Below are 19,925 nucleotides of genomic sequence, written 5' to 3'. Positions count from 1 at the left end.
ATAGCCTTACAAAACACTAATGTAATACACCCACCTTGATCATAGCCTTACAAAACACTAATGTAATACACCCACCTTGATCATAGCCTTACAAAACACTAATGTAATATACACCCACCTTGATCATAGCCTTACAAAACACTAATGAAATACACCCACCTTGATCATAGCCTTACAAAACACTAATGTAATACACCCACTATGATCATAGCCTTACAAAACACTAATGTAATACAACCACCTTGATCATATCCTTACAAAGCACTAATGTAATACACACACCTTGATCATAGCCTTACAAAACACTAATGTAATACACCCACCTTGATCATAGCCTAACAAAACACTAATGTAATATACACCCACCTTGATCATAGCCTTACAAAACACTAATGTAATACACCCACCTTGATCATAGCCTTACAAAACACTAATGTAATACACCCACCTTGATCATAGCCTTACAAAACACTAATGTTATACACCCACCTTGATCATAGCCTTACAAAAGACTAATGTTATACACCCACTATGATGATATGATACAAAACACTAATGTTATACACCCACCTTGATCATAGCCTTACAAAACACTAATGTTATACACCCACCTTGATCATAGCCTTACAAAACACTAATGTTATACACCCACCTTGATCATAGCCTTACAAAACACTAATGTTATACACCCACCTTGATCATAGCCTTACAAAACACTAATGTTATACACCCACCTTGATCATAGCCTTACAAAACACTAATGTTATACACCCACTATGATGATATGATACAAAACACTAATGTTATACACCCACCTTGATCATAGCCTTACAAAACACTAATGTTATACACCCACCTTGATCATAGCCTTACAAAACACTAATGTTATACACCCACCTTGATCATAGCCTTACAAAACACTAATGTTATACACCCACCTTGATCATAGCCTTACAAAACACTAATGTTATACACCCACCTTGATCATAGCCTTACAAAACACTAATGTTATACACCCACTATGATGATATGATACAAAACACTAATGTTATACACCCACTATGATCATAGCCTTACAAAACACTAATGTTATACACCCACCTTGATCATAGCCTTACAAAACACTAATGTTATACACCCACCTTGATCATAGCCTTACAAAACACTAATGTAATATACACCCACCTTGATCATAGCCTTACAAAACACTAATGTAATACACCCACCTTGATCATAGCCTTACAAAACACTAATGTAATACACCCACCTTGATCATAGCCTTACAAAACACTAATGTTATACACCCACTATGATGATATGATACAAAACACTAATGTTATACACCCACTATGATGATATGATACAAAACACTAATGTTATACACCCACTATGATGATATGATACAAAACACTCTTCTGCCAACATGAATGTTCTATTCTTATTACAATATCCAGATGCAGACAGTAAATGACAACTTTTTTCACTTTATTGTGAAATTACAATTTCCAGGTACAACTTTTCTTTGAAATTGGCATAATTACCTGACATTGAAAGTCTACTGCTGGCATCAAACTATAAATATCAAAATAACGCTTAAATTAGGCAGGTATGTTAAGATTCCATTATACCGTTTTTCTGTTTTCAAAATTTACTGTTATATTAAGAACAAACCCAGAAAGTTTACTACAGAAACCTGTTGAACTCTTTGAAATGATAATAGGTATAAAAACATTAATTGTATAATTACGTTGTAGTGCGCAATGCTGGTTTTTGTGGCTGGCAGTTCACGGTAGCAGGTGGGAGCCGTATTGTTTTCCTACCTGTTAGTTGTAATGGGGTCTGACTGTATTCACCAGGTTTTAATAAGACAGCTAATTGTCTGCTGAGATATATAATTTGCCTCCATTGGCAAGAAGAAACTATAATTTGTACCTCATAATTGCCTGATGCAGATTAGTTTTCATGAAAATAACTCAGTTTGTTTTGTTAGAATTTAAATAGGTTTATTATGCTTGGCAAAATGCTTGTAATAAAAGTCAATGGAATCTGTTGGGCAAGTATCGGAGACGTTTGATGTCTGTCTGTCCCAGTTTCCCTTTTGACAGATGTATTGTAAATATCTACATGTTTATGTCTGTGGCAATCTTAGAGAAATCAGGTTCTCCAGGAAAGGGAGCGATTTTATGTAAGTACAGACTCCTAACATTATGCTTCCTTCTAAAGTTATTGCCAGACTGAACCCATCTGTGTATAGAACTAATCACCTTGATTACTACCCAGGCACTATCATTTGTGTCTAAGTTAATCCTATGTCTTGAGCCCTGATGAAAGTCTCTCATGTAGAAGTGAAACATCGGCCTGTGAAGTTCATTTTCACTCCCAGTGGCAGGAGGCCTACTTTGATCAACCCAGCATCACCACAGCTACCTGATTCTCTGATAGCTTTCTGGTGTTCTCAATTTTCTCAAAAGATATCAAATTAAAAAAGAAGGTAGAGCTGGTTTTGAGGTTCCCATTGCAGCCTGTGTTGGCAGATAACAGGATGTGTTTAACGTAAAACAGTTCACTTATAGCGCCAACAATATCAAGACTGGCATTATTCACTGGTGGTATCAAAGTAAATAAAGGTGGTTGAGTTCTGGAGGAGGTGGTTCCTGTTCTATATATGGAACATTCATCTTTATTAAGAAGTTTGCTCCTAATGATTTCATGTTAATCATTTATGCGTGGGGGCGCACATTGATTTGAAAGGAACTTCAAGAAAGCCACATTGTGTTTATTTTATTACATTATTTGTCACTTAATGCGGCATGTCATAACCTTCCAGGGCGTAGATTAAATACTCAATGTGTACTGAATAAACTCTATAACGTTATAGTAAGTATTCCATGATTTGAGAATTTGTACTTTATCTGTAATGATTTATCTCTGTTATGTAAATATTTTAGAGAAGTTCTTTACAGTGACAGTTTCGAGTCATTATCAGATTTCTGACTGCAGAAGATGTAAGCATTAAGACGTCATGGAACATTCGCATCAGGGAAATCTACATATTTTCCTGGAAAAAGAGGAAATAGATACCTGTTGATGGTCCAGGAAAATGTTTGCAGAGTTATTGATACCCTCTGTGGGGTGATGGTAGATCTGATCGACAATGTAACAGTGCTCAGCATCCATGGGGCCCCAGGGATTCCAGTCTATGTATTGATCACGGATGTTCCTATCTACAGATTTCAAATGTCAAAACCACATTTAACCATAATATCCTAAGAAATATTGAGGCTCAATTCTGGGATTTGTATGTAATTCCGAGTTTGAATGTTTTTTTTATTTAAAGGTTCTTAATGTAGGGATGGAATTCAGACATGTCCTTGCAAAGATTATTGATCTTTATTTATGGTTTGTCTTTTGGTTGCAAATAAAAGACACATTTGTCATAAACAAAATAACATGGGAAGACAAGTTCCAACCCAGATTGAAAAATGGCAGTGAATAAATATTAGTCTAGACTGACTTTGTCATCTATTTAAATAACATACGGTAGTTGCTTTGGGGTGCTCTGTTTGGTTTGCATTCATAAGGAATTCTACTTATTCAGCTGAATGTTATAATTCAATCACTTCTACTTTATATCTATTACATAAGAAGAGACAGCACAAGCTGTAGATTGTGGCATAAAATCATAGTTTTAGCTATCAACAATATGGTAGAAGTTAATCAAAATTATAATAAATGAGTGTCTTATATCTTTAAGTCTTTAAAGTAATATCAAAAATATATAAACCTCTCAACAAAGCTTCATTATAATTCAGTTTCTCTGTAATGACTTTACTTGATGACCTTGTAGTGCTTCAGTCCTTTGATGGTGTAGTTAATATCCTACTTAGCAGTATTTACAGCCCTATGATCCGCCTCCATTTACTATGAATATCTAGAAGCATTTGTGGGGAGACTCCAGAATAGTTCAATACTTTGTCATAACCAGGTCTTGCTATGTGAGTTAGATAGCATGCACAAATGTTATTAGATTGGCTCTGTTTTTAATGGGAATCAAAGGAAATAAAAAATACATTTCTCCCTCAAAAACAACTGAGAGTATTGATTAGTTCTCTTACAAACATGATTGTACTCCTTGTTAAGTGAAAGAATGTGAATGGGTGTGACAAATATTTTTTCAAATATAGTACAGTGGAACTCTAGATCTGTTGGCTCAAGCTGTTTTTGCTGGTCCCTGGGAAAATTCGAGTCAAGCAGGAATACTTACCTTCAGTATATAGAAATCGGTCTTTACGTCTAGTTCAAGCCAACAAGGAATTTGAGCCAAATAAATTTGAGTGAATGAGGTTTGACTGTATTGGTATATATTATAATTATAAATATTCTTATGTATGAGTGTTTGTATGTTGCAGACATGGGACACGGTGTGCAGGGGAAGTGGCTGCCCAGGCGAACAACAGTGAGTGTGTGGTCGGAGCCGCCTACGACGCAAGGATAGGAGGTGAGCCCAGCATGCGCTATTGTAATATAACATATATATATTAAGCATTTCCGGCACTTGTAATTGTTTTTCAATACAGACACAGCTGTTACATGTACTGATAACAAGAATATCAGAATATCTGAGACTGTCTAGGACTATTCATGGAGAACTCTGTGAGGTCATTCAGTAAAGTATTCCCGGTAACTTGATAATACTGTAGACAGTTAAAATGTATGAAGCATGTCAATAAGTTTTGAATGTAGAACTGTAAATGTTCATGTTGTACTTTTAAACATTGTAAAGAGTTTGCCGGGCCAGCTAAATGAGAGTTTATTATCAAGTGGCCAGTAGGAGAGACAGTGTCTATATTGCCAACTTCACACTAGCCTCCCCTGAGACCTCTTAATGGGATTGAAGGCTTTAATGTGTCTACTGGTAAACTCGATCACTGAACCCCTTATGAATATTTTAACATTGGACGGACTGTTTCAAGCAGTACCGCAGTGAAATGCTGGTCATTTTGGAAGCTACTTTACAGTAACACTTACTCTTTGATTTGTCTAGGGTCACTAGATAAATATTCTGACATAATAAAGTTGAATCAGGACAGCAAATCATATTTTCATATTTTTGCTAAAATGAAATAGCTTGAAATAATGATGATTATGAATGTCTTTGTAGATCAAACATAGGTTCCTTTAGTTATTGAAAAATACAGCTGACACAAATCGGACAAAAAGCAAATTGAATCAAGGGAAAAGGGATAGGTAAATCGAGCAAAGCAAATATTGGATGAACTGAATTGATTTTATGTTCTTATCCAACTTTACATCATATTCTACCCATGGCCTGATAGGTGTGCGAATGTTAGACGGTGATGTCACAGACTCGGTGGAGGCAACCTCTCTCGGCCTTAACCCTCAGCATATCCAGATCTACAGTGCGAGCTGGGGACCAGATGATGATGGCCGCACAGTGGATGGTCCGGCAACACTTGCCAGCAAAGCTTTTTTTGATGGCGTCACCAGGGTACGGATTTCTGGGGGTGTAACATAATTGAGTCTGCTTCTGAGGTTTATTATAATTAAGTGGTGTCATAGGGATTCCTGAAATGACTAGAATTTCAATGGTAGACTAGTCTTCAAATACTTTGTTATTTGTTTAATTTGAAATTAAATTTTAAGACAATACAAAGGAGTCTAGAGTTTGTAATTAATTTTTGTATAAAATGTTCTGTAGATTTCCCAGTAAATTTTTTTACACATATATGAGTATTTTGGAATATTCTTCCCATTTTGAGTCTCATTAAGATAAAAGTAGATTTTCATGATTTAATGAAATTCGATTTAGGTATAAAATGATTACCATGAGGTTCACGAAGGCAAACTAGAATAGCATTGTTAGTGTATATAATATTTATGCATTGTTGATGATACATGACCTCTTGTGGTGTAAAAAATGATTGGTTGCTTGGTTATAATATGAAGTGGGTAAAGATTAGTACTGTTAGGCATCTCAATGTGTTTGAAATTATAACTCATTGAATGCTCTGCTGCAAATCAATGTGAAGAGTTACAAATCTTTTGATTTGTTTATTAAGCTTCAAGAGCCTTAACGTCGTAATATGTATGTAAAGTAATAACTTACTAAGGGCTTCAATGATTTAATATCAACCCCTTGAAATAAATGTGTTTAATTTGTATTCCACGGAACTCTAACCTACACAAATATTGTTTAGTTTTTGTTTATACAACACCTGGCTAATTCGCTCTAATTGTTCAAGTGTGTTTTAATAATGAAAACATGCATTTTAAAGTACTTATATTATTTTGATCACCATGATCGCTGTATCTCTTGAAAACTATGATGTCTTATTAAGTCATTTTATAGCAAACATTTAGTTTTTATTGCATTTTGCGCAGGTTCTACTCTCCAAGAAAAATCTTAAATGAGAAAATAGCGACGTAATATGATTTGTGCATGAGCTGATAAGCATAAAATGCACATTTTATGTCATGGATTAAAGGGAATATTTCAAATTAATTATGAATTATATTCATTTTCATATCTTGCTGTTCTAAATGTTTACAGAGAATTGAGTTTTAATGTATTATATATAATAATTATAGCTTATTAAATGCTGGTGCGTTCATTGTATGGCAAGTTGCCCTGATGTTTAGTAAGATTAAATTTGTTCAGAAGAATTGATAGCGAGTCTGTAGATAGGGACATCAATCTTAGAAATGCACCGTTATCAATAAATCTAGCGCATTGCTTGTTTATACAGTTCCCAAATATTGGTATTTCCAGTACAACCTTTCAATGTTATCTATATTATTATTGATCATACGTCTTGGAGAGAAATTTACATGTATGGAAAATTTGTTGTAAATGTCGACAGAAAGAAAGACACAATGGCAATTATATCTGTTAAAAATGTATGATTAACTACTGATTTTACCAAAGGGCAATAACTGATATTTTTGTAGATCAACTAATGAATAGTTTATTCCCCAATCAAATGGCTGTGTTTTAGAGGACAATAATATTACAATTGCAATACAGTTATAATTGCCGGAAGCCCTTAAATAATTTGAAATTGAGTTGATATTAACATCCAATATTTGTGAATATCATTTAAATTACATCCCTGATTCATGATAACTTTTAATTACACAATATTTTTATTCTGATTCATGGTCCACAAAAATTATCTCTACATTATCTTCCTATTACAGGGTCGCGGAGGTCTGGGATCCATCTTTGTGTGGGCGTCAGGGAATGGGGGTCGGGATGAGGACAGCTGTAATTGTGACGGCTACACTAACTCCATCTACACATTGTCAATCAGTAGTGTAACAGAGAGCGGGAAGATCCCCTGGTACTCTGAGGCATGCTCCTCCACACTCGCTACCACATACAGCAGTGGCTCCACCGACGAAAGACAGATTGTGAGTTATTTCATGCATAGTCAAGGCTGTCATTGTGTCCAGGTTGCAAGAATTTCCCTTCAATTATATGTTGATGGACTATTTATTACTGTGAAAAACAAATGAATAAATATGAGATTTCATAAGTTCATACAGTTATGTAAAGTTTATTATTTTTCACCCTAAGTTATTGTCCTTACTATGGATAATGTATAGTAGGAAATAAAAAGAGCTTATCATTGTCTATTTTCAGATGACAACAGACATTAAAAAGAGTTGTACAGAAACCCACACTGGGACGTCTGCCAGTGCTCCGTTAGCTGCCGGACTCTGTGCACTAGCGCTACAGGCAAAGTAAGGGTCAGGGGCAATAGGCCTGGTGGTTTTGCGTAGGAACAAAATGCTAACATTGAGCTACAGAGGTTGTAGAGCTACAATCATTAATGAAAGATTTCTGTTTTCTCGATGTTGTCCGATAGTTTAAGTTTAGTGAATAGTTTAAGCGATGTGTTGTGCAATGATTGTTTTCTAGTCTTCTAATTAAGCAGGTATAAACATCTTGAGAACCAGGTTCTATCTGAGTGTTAATGTTGTATGTGATATTGCAGTCCGATGTTAACCTGGAGAGACTTACAACACATTGTTGTCATGACTGCCAAGCCAGATTACCTACATGACCCCACCTGGACAACCAATGGTGTCGCACGCAAAGGTGAGCATTATAAGCTGGCTTTACATGAATTATTGCTTATCACCAAGGCAATTGGCTTTGCATCCCGGCCTGGGCGCATGTGAGTTTGGTAAGTGGTCACCAAGGTGGACAAGTGGGTTTTCTCCGGGTATTCAGGTTTCCCCCACAACACAAGACCACACTCTCGTGCAACATTGTGTCAACGAGAGTGATTAATATAAGTTGCAATAGCTTGTTTCACAATCTTGTAAAATTAAATAAGTTTAAACTAATTGTATAATTTGAAATCACAAGAACCTTTTGGGGTAAATTTGTTTGACTTCTTACCAGCTTGATTTGAAATCTTAAAAGGTGCTTATTGACAATTTTGAGGAAGAATTGTTATGCTTAAACCTGGAAGGCATGAAATATCTACAATGAATATTAATAATGCAGTGAGTCACTCATTCGGGTATGGTCTGATGGACGCTGCGGGTATGGTTGAGCTATCCCGAAACTGGACCACTGTGCCACCTCAACATATATGTGAGATTCACTCAAACGACACTGACAAGTAAGGCTTGCTGAACACTGAGGCCTTAAAGTAAATATACTGACAAAAATGACTATGAAATATTGACCATGATATTATGTTATGGCCACACTATACATAAACATTGTTGTATTGTAAGTATGTTTTTGGCTGTATTTGTAGCTAAGGCAACGTTACAAATGAATTGGAATTCAGTTATTTTCCTATTGGTTATGTTGAAGTTGATTTTAAGTTCTTGCTCAATCTTTAAGGGGCACAACAAACTCATTTAAACTCAGCGATCTATTTATCAGGCCATATTAATGAAATAGATTAATAAGTTAGAAAATTTAAGCAAATAAACATGGAATGCAATGTTTTCATTGTTTTGTTAGGCCAGTGCCAATGAATGGTAAGATCTCTGTGCCACTGTACACTGATGGATGTGAGGGGACACAGTACGAGGTTCGCTACCTGGAGCACGTGCAGGCTCGTATCACCCTGAAGGCCTCCCGGCGGGGTGATATCCAGATCTACCTGACCTCACCCATGGGCACCCGCTCCACCCTGCTGGCCAAGAGGAGCCAGGACACGTCCCGGGAGGGCTTCAACAACTGGGCCTTCATGACCACCCATAACTGGGGCGAGCTTGCTAAGGGCCAGTGGGTGCTAGTGATTGAGAATGCAGCAAGATCTTGTAAGTACACCCACTATGGCTTTTCATGCCCACTTGTCTTGGCCTTACGTTTGCTGGCATGCTGTATTAATGAAGAGTGTTCAGTTTTGACCGTAGGGTAGCCTACCAATCACCAATATAATCAGTAATATTTAACATACTCCGCATGAAATGAAACTTATCCTTATTGTGTACAATAGTTTGTTTGTTTCATATTTATGTAATATTATAGAGTACTAAACTACTTATAAAACTACCAAAAAAGACATTTGTAATGTTTGCATGCCGTCTTTAAAGGAGAATTTCTTAGCTGAATGAAATAACATGTACATAAAGTAGTTTACAAAATCTTAATGTCAATAATCTACAAACATAATTCTTAAAAACTGAGTGTGCAGTGATGACATGATGTGTATGTGTGTGTGTCTGCCATTGTAGCGGATGTGTATAATGAAGGTCTCGACGGCTGTAAGTGGACATATTTCTCATCTCACATTTCTCATCTCTCATCTTGGCTGGGGATTCTTTTCAGGGCCTCTCACTTAACATCACACTCCCCCCTGCTCTCATAACTAACCAGTTGAAAACGTTAGTTTGCTAAATAATATTTTATGCACAGAAGTGTACAAAATTTTAGTGATGAAGGATAGAAGTGGAAGTATAACAGCTCCACTCATTTTGGTCCTGTCTGTAAATGATCTGATATAGAGCAGGGTGTAGCTGTGAAATGGGTGAAGGAGAGCGGCCCCTCATCATGCATACTTGTGTAACATTTAGGGGCTTACCAGTGTAACCGGTCAGTCGTCTGACCAAGAAGCATTAACCATGTGAAACATTTTCATTCAAATAAAAAAATGGTGAACTGTTCAATTTTAAGCATGTGCTGCTCAGGTTATGCTGTATTTGAGTTTCTTATGTATGAAATGTTAAACATGTATCTATATGCCATACTAATGCTAGAATGATCAATTCTTATTTGCTGTACATTTTTCTTTCTCGTGATATCATTTCTGATTTTGAAATATACTTCTTATAAGCTAAAAGTTAACAATCAACACAAAAAGGTTTTTATAACATTTCTATAAACTCTGTTTGGTTTAAGTTATCTACTAACATTAAGGTTTGATTATATGTTACCAGAGTATCATGCCAGACATATTGTGATAACTTGCTACAACAACATCAGGCATCAATCTGGAATCAGTTATTGTCAATGGGAATATTGGATTATCTTGACCAAAATCATTTTAGCTTTGAGATGGCTTGTCATGCACTAATCAAACAAATATCGATTATATTAATGGGAGAATGGGACAGGCACTAGCCTGAATGTCAGAGTCATACTTTTGATTGAACCTGATCCTCCCTAGGTACTGTGACAATGCTTAATTCAGGTGGTATAAGTGCTTCCATGGAACAATTACATATGCAGAACATTTTGGTTGCTAATAGGTCAGTAAGCTTAAAAACGAGTATCATTAACATGGTGGTAGAAAATTAAATTATAAACTCAAGAAAAAAATGTACATGTACTTGTACTTCAGCCAACATGTTATATGAAAATGTGTATATATATGTATATATAATAGTATTTTTGTACTGATTTAATTTGCTGCATGTCTGCTTCTCCTGAGGCAAAGTTACTCTAAAGATCTGACAATAAATGGCAGTATGTTATCAAACATTATTTGCACTTGATAGCTTACTTTCTTTATTCGATCGGTATTTATCTCTTACTTTGTATTTGTTGAGAGTTGCTAAGTTTTGTATAATTGTTATGCGTTTTATTTTGGCTGACTTTTGTAACATTATCTATATTATGCCTAAGGTATTGTTCTGCTATATTTTACTAATATTTTCTAATGTTTTCTTGCATCTGTGTATTAATTTGTCGCAATATTTTGTTTCTTTTTGCTTGTTTTTGTATGTATTTCATTAAACAACTATTACTGCTTTATTTTTTGTTAAAGTAACATGCTTTGTTTGTTTATATATTCGCTTATTGTTTATTTTGATCTTTACATAAACTTTTGCAAAAAATATGCAAATTTAGATATTTATTCCAGTTCCTGGATTTAAATAGAAATATTTTGCAAAACCTACATCTAAACCATATTGGAAACTAACAATATAAGATATACTACTATAAAATTGAATCACTAAATATTTAAATGTCTAGTTTATTTATTTTACCCAATAATGACTACTATTGTTCATCAGATAATACGTAGTATGTAAAATGTACACGTTTTTGTCATTGCTAGCAGAATATATGTTTAATAATTTGTAAGATGTAGTTCCACTCACATGCTATTACTTGTCTAGTAAGGTGTTACCGATTCTCATTCTAACATTACATGCAAGTCTAGATAGGGAATGCCTATAGAAGCCCCCGTAGGTGTGTCCCAGTGTCCAGGTATGTGAGGTGTATGTGTTATATGTGCCGTTTCAGTCGGTGGGGCTCGCCTCAAGAACTGGTGGCTCGTGTTGTATGGAACGGAGCGGAACCCACAGCAACCGCAGACAAGCTCCACGACAACGACAACCACACCTGCTCCCACGACGACTGTAAAGATCAGCCGACAACGTAAACACAATCCCCCACAACTCTCACCTTACTATCGATTTGACTCTGAAGGCATCAGTTTTAGATTACATGAGCAATCTAAAAAGCCAGAACCAAAAGAAGATAACAGGAGGAAATATGATAGGATTCAAGATGATGATATTCAAAAAGATAATGATACTCAACAATCCACAAGCCAAAATAATGTGAAATATATCTACAATCAGTTGAGTCCTAATGATGATTTTCATCCAAAGAACAAAAATCACATGTGCCTGTTTGAGACCCTGGCCAAGCAGAACAATATGACCACAAGGCAGTACTACCAGATGATGAAAAAAGACCTCTCATCAGGCAAGGAGATGTCATGTGACCACCGTCATGTGACCTGTAACCATGGAATCACACCTGCTTCCTGTCTTAATTTATAAAGCTCTTGTGTCACTGGATCCTTGCTCAATATAAATGCTTAAAGAGAAGTAAAGGAATTAGATTTCTGTCTAAAATTTAAAATTCTCAATTCTTACCATTTTATTTAATAATGTGCAATTTTCCATTTCTATGGCGCCTTAAATCATTTAAGTCTTGGAATACAGTGGACTTGTCGAATTTAAATTAAACCATTAGAATTGATAGCTACATGTCCTTGACATGTGTTAGATGTGTGCTTTGAAACAACAGCAAGTTACTGTCTGTAAACGGTAGAAAGTACTAATGAAGCCAGGAAGCTTGTTGTGTGTCACATGGTGGTCACATGACATGCATGTGCTCTTTGTTGTCCTAGTCTAGAACCCCAATGTCCCGAATCTTGCCTGCTAACACACTAATTTTCTAAAATATCTGCACTTATTTTGGTTTGTGTGTACAACACGTCGTTTGGTTTGATTGTAAAATATGTGTACAGATGTGTTCATTTTTAAATGTGTCATTTAATTTATTTTATGTACTTCAATTCTATTCAGTTGTCTTAAGAAATTTTGCTCAATATTTGATTAATTTATATAATTAAGATTCATTCCTGAATCAAGTTGACACAGTATGGCTATTGTGTTTTTATTGAAATGTAAAGCTTTCATTGTCTGTAACTATATTCCATGATCATGTATCTCATTAATATAGTTAATTATTATCCATCTCTCAAAGTGACGTATTAATCCAATACCTTGATAAATCTTGAAAACACTGAAATGATTGAAGTTCAGGTAATTCTGAGAAAGTTTATCAGTTCTATTTAAAACAATTTTGAATCTTATAAGTAAAACAGGTGTAATAGTAAAACATATTGTCTTGGTAACAGAATTCATGAAAAGTTAAGTTTATCCTAAATAATACAAATGTAGTCTTAAGTTAGGTTTATCCCAATGTTTCAAGTAAGCTTATCCAAAATTAATAAGTATATTTTTCCATTTGTGCTTTCCTCAGAGGATATAATAAGAAGACATGGAGGTTTGTGTACTAGCCATCCCACAAATGTCAAACCATACAACCGGGCATTCTTGGTGAATGCATACAGAAAGTGCTTTTGTAAACAAAGTAATTAAGTATTGTAATTATGTGTTTGTAAATTATAAAAGCTAGATATTTGCAAAATCTTATAAATACAGAGAAATGGTACGTGTGTAATGCTTCTAGTGGCTTCTGACACCCTCACTGCCTTTGTCATTTCTTCTTCGTACTGTCAGATCTCGAAAAAACAACAACAATGTCTTTGACATTTTTGGGAGCAGCATTCATGCAGCAAAACTGAATTTACCCTATTTAGTTTAATTTAATCTGTTTTCCTGTTTTTATTTTTATTTTCTGAACTTACTGTATTACAATTTAAAGTATTGAAGACATAGAATATATAGTTATATATCTACCGGTAATACTTATGATTAAGTATGTGACCTTATATTAATGCATACATCATCTATAGAAACATACTATAGGGATGGATGATAGACAATAGTACTTCATGTACCTTTTCTCCTTTCATACTTTCAGCGGAGTTGAAGAAATGGGATCTTGTGTTACGGGGGACAGCGTCCCACCCCCATGCCCACAATATTACCCCGCCTGCCAACCACGACCAGCCATTCACTTGTAGTGGCATCAAATCACATGGAGTCTGTATAGGTGAGCAAAAACTACCAATCTTGCATGCATATTTGTATTCTGTGATGTAATTATGAGGTTTTTTTTACATCTCTTATTAAATATAATAGTTAAAACATGGGAATTGATCAACATTATGAAAATAGGAATAAAATGTCATGGCGATAGAGGGCGAGATAAGTTTTTCACTACACAACTAAGATATTTGCATGTTATTTTAATAATTTGTTCAATCTTAATTTGAATTAGTTTTTAGTACTTGATTTGCTAATGTTTCTGTAATTATAGAGGAGTAGTTCTAGGTAAGCATCTTAGGTTATGTATATTTCAAGTTACATCGTTATTGATTTGGAAACACTTGATTTGGTGAGTTTTATTATTTATTGGAGTTGTTACTGCTGAGCAGCAATTCAATCTCATGTTAACAGTCGCTGGATTGCCTTCAAAATGTTCTTGTTACTCTTATACTATTACTTTGAATTCCATATTTGACAACTGACAAGTAAATTTTGGTACAGAAGTAACATTTCATACTTTTTCATGTTGCCTTTTATAAAAATCTTGTATATTTTCTTCTTTTACATTTTGGCTGGAAAATCTTTGCCTGTGACTTTGCTAAGAATTCTTTCCAGTCCTTATTACAAGTCATATCTTAAATTGATGATTGCGTGTTACAGGACAGTCACTCATTCATGTGCACACAAGAATATCTGTCATTCATCTCTGAATGTGCTGTGTTTTTTTTCATATTAAATTAATTTTCTATGAATGACTATCATGGTTTTGGCAAATTATTGGCAGAAAATACGCCCTGCTTTGTGTAAAGTCTTTCAGTCTATGTGTATTTTCTGAGTGTAATAATAAATTAAATAAATGATAGTTTCGAATATATTGTACTGATTTCAAATTTAAGAATATAATCAGTTCATATTTTATTGTTGTCATAATTTACCTTAATTTACGAACACAATTCTAACACTGATGATTGTAAGATTTAAAATAAAATATAAAATTGCTGCTACATTAAAAGTAGTCTCATTACCTACATCACTGACCTGTGGGTGTTAACTGACCTGTTTGTGTTTTCCAGAGTGTCGCCCTGGCTTCTACAAGCTGAAGGATGGGTGTGTGGCCAACTGCCCTGAACATTACTACGGCATGATGCAGATGGTCCAGTTACGATCCACAGAAAATACCTCAAACAACCCAGGCCCCAAGTTCCAGAGACAGGGGGTCTGTCTACCTTGCCACGAGGCCTGTAGGACCTGTAAAGGCTCCAAGGAATCTCAGTGCTTTCAGTGTACGGACGGCTATGAAAAAGATAAGGGCCTCTGCCAAAAGAAACTACTGCTGAATTTCCTAGACCCAGACATGCTTGGCTTCTTTGTGTGGGTGATAGTACTGTGTATAGCAGCCATTGTGCTGTTTGGTGTTATATTTGGGTTGCTTCACGCCCGGGACCGGCACCTGCTGTGCTGGAAGGGCAAGGGGAAAGAAGCGGGGAAGGGCGACTTCTCCCTTACACAGGAGGAAATAGACACTGATGTCCACAACTTTGACATCATTCGTAACCGCAATTTCAGGCATGCCAGTATTCCGGAGAGCAGTGATCCCCTGTGTACTGTACATGTCAATCAGTTAGAAAATGACATATATTTACGTGATTTAACACAGTCATATAGACTGGACCACAAGGCCAGTAGAGACAATGTTGCCCGCCATAGTGGCAGCAGCAGTAACCGCAGTAGCCAGCTGGATCGTGATAGTATTTCTGTAGTTGATAACAACAGCAGTGCTAACAGATACAGTGATCATAGGAAGACGAGACATTCGGACCGCAGCAGTGGTCGCAAGTACATGGACAGCTATGTGACTTATGACATCAACAGTACCCTGACCCAGGCCATGGGAAGGGAGATGGGGGGTAAGACAGCCAGTGTGGGCCAGGGGCTGGTCAGCCATGGCCAGGGACACTCGAACTTCCACAGCACCCGGAGTACCGGCAGTCTCAGACACCAGTACACCTAGTCTTTGTGGCCTCTAGAATGCATGTGTATACTTTACTATTGTCACTATGTCAGCATTAGATATCTCTATCTCCACTTAGTTTTTGGCATATTGATATTCATTTGGTATCTGTTAATTTTCTTGATATTAAATCTCAAATCAAAATTTTCTTGAAGGAAATGTTGCAATTGAAGCACATATACTCAATATACTCTATTAGTAGTTATTGTTGACATGAAAATGTTAGATTCAATAAATATACAGATCAACTCTGTTGAGAGTGAAATCCACAGGGTAGAGTGCAATATTGTCTCATACTGGGTACTCATACAATGCAATATTTACATCTCTCTGTCACCATTGTAGGGCAAGCTTTGAAGACTTTCTCTTCTAGAAAAATCCAGAACAGTTATCAGGTTGTTTTGCATAATGTTTTGTTAAAAAAAATAATAGTTGCATAATTTGCAATTTTTCTTCATTTATTTCACAGACCAGCTTTTTCATGTCATAAAGGCTTAACTATTCGGATTTGTCTAGCCTTCTCAATTCAGATAATAAAACACAGTCACCTGAAAATAGTCAACTTAATGTAAGTGCCTAGCAAGATTATGCAAATTATTGTGTTTTCTACCCTAGCCTTCTACTTGACATCATCATGTTCCCAGACATTTTAATCTTGCCACACATTTTGCATCATAAATGCCTTGTTATTGTAAACACCTATCACATTTGAGCTATGTACAGAACATAAGTGTTTCTTTTTAATGATAATTGCTGATTGTCAGTAATTAAGCCAAAAAGTATAGAAATCCGCCACAATTACTTGATATAAAACATGCCATTTGATATATGCCTAGTCATATCAAATATGTAGTGATGTTCAACTGTCTGTCGCTGTAATTCATCTTCAACTATCCAGTAATAAAGAAGTTCATTTGATGTTGAATGTCTGTTAAAAGACCATTTATAATTCCAGAATGTGTTTATATTTTCCAATTAGTGTTTAAGAAGTACATGTAATAAAATTTGTTTGGGTCACAAACTCTCACAATAGCCAACCAGAAGTATCATGTTATGAACAAGGTAACATTGTTATTTAGTTATATGAGTAAGGAATTAGCTGAACAAACTAGCAGATGTCAAATGAACTTCTGTCACTCTAGATGGTTGAATGCTGCAAACGTCTGATCTTCTAGACCAGATTTATCATAACATCAAAATTGTCGCTCAAATCTGCCTGAATGTTGTTTGTATAACATTAACTATGGTCCTAAATCTTGTTGCTTTGTTTAAATTGTATACATTGGCACTAACTGTATGATATATCTTGTACATAATAGATAGTTAGTATATGTATAAATCTGGTACATGTGTGCATTAATTGTACATGATATTAATGAACCATTTTGTGTTCAAATGTATTGTTATGTAAAATATTACACAAATGTTTATGTACATTTTCTTGACTTTAATTAAGATATTATCTCTTACGCAAAGACATCTATATATACAATCTTATACTTTTGTCAAAACTTCAGCTCTTGAAGCGTTTTAGAAGTAGACATAAAATGCGAAATAATTTGTTCCTCAAACTGGAGACTGTTTGATGATGGCAATGTTGAATTGTTTTCAACTTGTGTTTCTTATGGTTTATGTTGAATACAGTATGAGATGTTGAACAGTGTTGTGCATCCAGACTTTAATTAATGAATTGTCACCCGGCCATTTCATTGAAGCCTGCGTCGAGTATGAAAACAGGTTATTTAATATTTTGTGTTTGAGATTTCTTTTTAAATTTCTCAACAAAGCTCGATATTACTGTTTTATAAATAGAATCATAACAAGTTTTCTAATGTGAGCACCATTAGAAATCTTTTATGTTTAGTTTGAATTTGAAAACAGTCTCGTACAAAGTCATGTAAATTTCTATTATCTGTATAACTTATCTGTTGTTGATTGATTATACATACACTTTGACAAGAATTAGTAAATGTGGCCTATTCATGGTATCAGATGCTTTCTGTAATTGCCGCAACTTATGCCAAAGATTCGTCATCAATGTATAACTTTATTGTTGTAAGAATTATTGCCCTTTGATAAATGATTGTTTTTACATGTAGATGTGTTCAATATTTGAACTTTTCCACAACTACAGCAAATAGTTTTGTTATATCAGATATTCTGATTTTCTTTAAGGCATATTAACCCTAGATCCAAGGTATGTCTCATACTTCGTGAATTTGGCCAGTTGATTTGATATTTTATTTCATTTTCAAATCAGAATGGTCGTGCATATTACAATGACCTTTGTTATATTGTTGTTTTGTTGAACTCAGGTTTTTATTTATTATTGAATATTTTTGCATTGTTTGCTTAAACTTTTGTATTATATTGTTTCATTACACAAAATTAATTCACTATCTGATAAAGAAAAAAACAAACTGAATTATTGATTTTTTTTAAATAAACTGGTTTTGTTACTGTACTTGATATATTTATTTGAAGAAGTAGAATTGTAAATATAAAAAAATGGCATGTATTAGGGATTGTACACGGATGTTTACAGATATTGTTGTTATGTTGGTAACTGTTTGACTTAATGCAGTCATATTTGTGTCAATATAATTGATGTTTAAACTAAACTAAAATATTTACTAAATTCATAGCGAATATTCAAAAAGTCAATTTAAATATAAAGATTGTATAAACACTTATCAATTGTTTTGGGATAAAAGATAAGAATTTTTTTATGTAAAATCTAAATTTGGATAATATTTAGTAGAGAAACTCATCTGAACTCTGCTATAGTTTGACTATGATACTGATGCAGTTTGTAAAATGGTGGCCAACCTTCATGTTGATAACTATAGTTGTATAATTCTGTCAATATTTATGTACAATAGGTCAGTGTTGATGAAGGAATTTGTCCACATGGCTAATAAAATAATAATAACGCTCGAGTTCTTTTCTTTCATAGACTTCAATAAAATATTACTCCAGCACCACAGTTGAAATATGATGTCAATAATTATGTTATCAGTTTTAAATATGGAACAAAATGTTAAATAGTTTGAATAGCTGCAAGTCAATATCTACTGTTTTGTGCTAAAAGCATCAGGTTAACATAAGCCATGTATAGCTTTTAATTGACAATTTCAGATGAAATGGAGAAAAGTGTCATTCTGAACCAGCATGTCATAATACAAAGCAACTTATTTCCATCTAACTACATGGAAATCAATTACAGACAATTCAAGGCAATGTATATCAAACACATGCTCATAAATTGCTTATGTATGTATGTTTAATTGGCCATTTATGATTGGTCAACACTCAACAGTAATTATCGGATAAATCCTGACCAATCAATAAGCATTTCAGTTGACTTGAACCAAACTTAAAACTAACCAAAATTATACAACTGACTGCAGCAGTTAATTGTATCCAACTGGTTATCGTTTTGGTCTGGTCGACAGTTTTTCGAAAAAATGATTGGTCAATACTTATCTAAAAACTAATTATTAACCAATGAAATCAATTGAATATACATACTGGCCAATGGATAACCTGTGGGCAACTTATCCCAGTTTTATACCATTGGCTGCAGACAACTTACCAGTAGTATATTTATTATGTCTCCCTCATACATGTTTTTGCCCTGACCGTCAGTCAGCACGTCAGTCAGTCTGTATGTCACACTTTGTTTCCGCTTAATAACTTGAGAACACAAATATACAGAAACTTCATATTTGGTTTGCCAATTTGTCAGACTAGCTGATGACCCCTGCTGATGTGAAGATCAGAAGGTCATGGTTGAGGTGACCTTGAGGTGAAAAAAACCGCTTCCGCTCAATAACCGAAGACTCTTTGGGTCCAGGAACTTCATACTTAGTATGCAAGTTGATTATGACAAATAGATGATCCTATTGATTTTGAGATCAGTAGGTCAAATGTCAAAGTCGTGGTG

The 19,925-nt window shown here is 34.8% G+C and overlaps 1 protein-coding gene across 7 annotated transcripts in view; it reads left to right on the top strand.

The window, feature by feature from the left end:
• LOC128227399 (furin-like protease kpc-1) overlaps positions 1 to 18,915 on the top strand; it is a 55,040-nt gene extending 36,125 nt beyond the window's left edge. The window contains exons 6-17 of one of the 7 annotated variants that reach the window (XM_052937893.1): positions 4,410 to 4,498; positions 5,337 to 5,509; positions 7,219 to 7,431; positions 7,664 to 7,764; positions 8,019 to 8,122; positions 8,537 to 8,654; positions 9,008 to 9,309; positions 9,727 to 9,756; positions 11,741 to 12,208; positions 13,277 to 13,300; positions 13,841 to 13,972; positions 15,042 to 18,915. In XM_052937893.1, the coding sequence (XP_052793853.1) occupies positions 4,410 to 4,498; positions 5,337 to 5,509; positions 7,219 to 7,431; positions 7,664 to 7,764; positions 8,019 to 8,122; positions 8,537 to 8,654; positions 9,008 to 9,309; positions 9,727 to 9,756; positions 11,741 to 12,208; positions 13,277 to 13,300; positions 13,841 to 13,972; positions 15,042 to 15,979 (2,692 nt within the window). In that variant the 3' untranslated portion in view covers positions 15,980 to 18,915. Of the gene's footprint in view, positions 1 to 4,409; positions 4,499 to 5,336; positions 5,510 to 7,218; positions 7,432 to 7,663; positions 7,765 to 8,018; positions 8,123 to 8,536; positions 8,655 to 9,007; positions 9,310 to 9,726; positions 9,757 to 11,740; positions 12,209 to 13,276; positions 13,388 to 13,840; positions 13,973 to 15,041 lie in introns of all 7 variants that reach the window. The other 6 variants (XM_052937891.1, XM_052937892.1, XM_052937895.1 and 3 more) reach the window with 6 other exon arrangements.
• The last annotated feature ends 1,010 nt before the right edge of the window (positions 18,916 to 19,925 follow it).

This window comes from Mya arenaria, chromosome 3 (genome assembly GCF_026914265.1).
Source record: "Mya arenaria isolate MELC-2E11 chromosome 3, ASM2691426v1".
Lineage (NCBI taxonomy): Eukaryota > Metazoa > Mollusca > Bivalvia > Myida > Myidae > Mya > Mya arenaria.
Note: the sequence above shows the minus strand (reverse complement) of the source record. Positions and strands in the feature narration are given on the sequence as shown.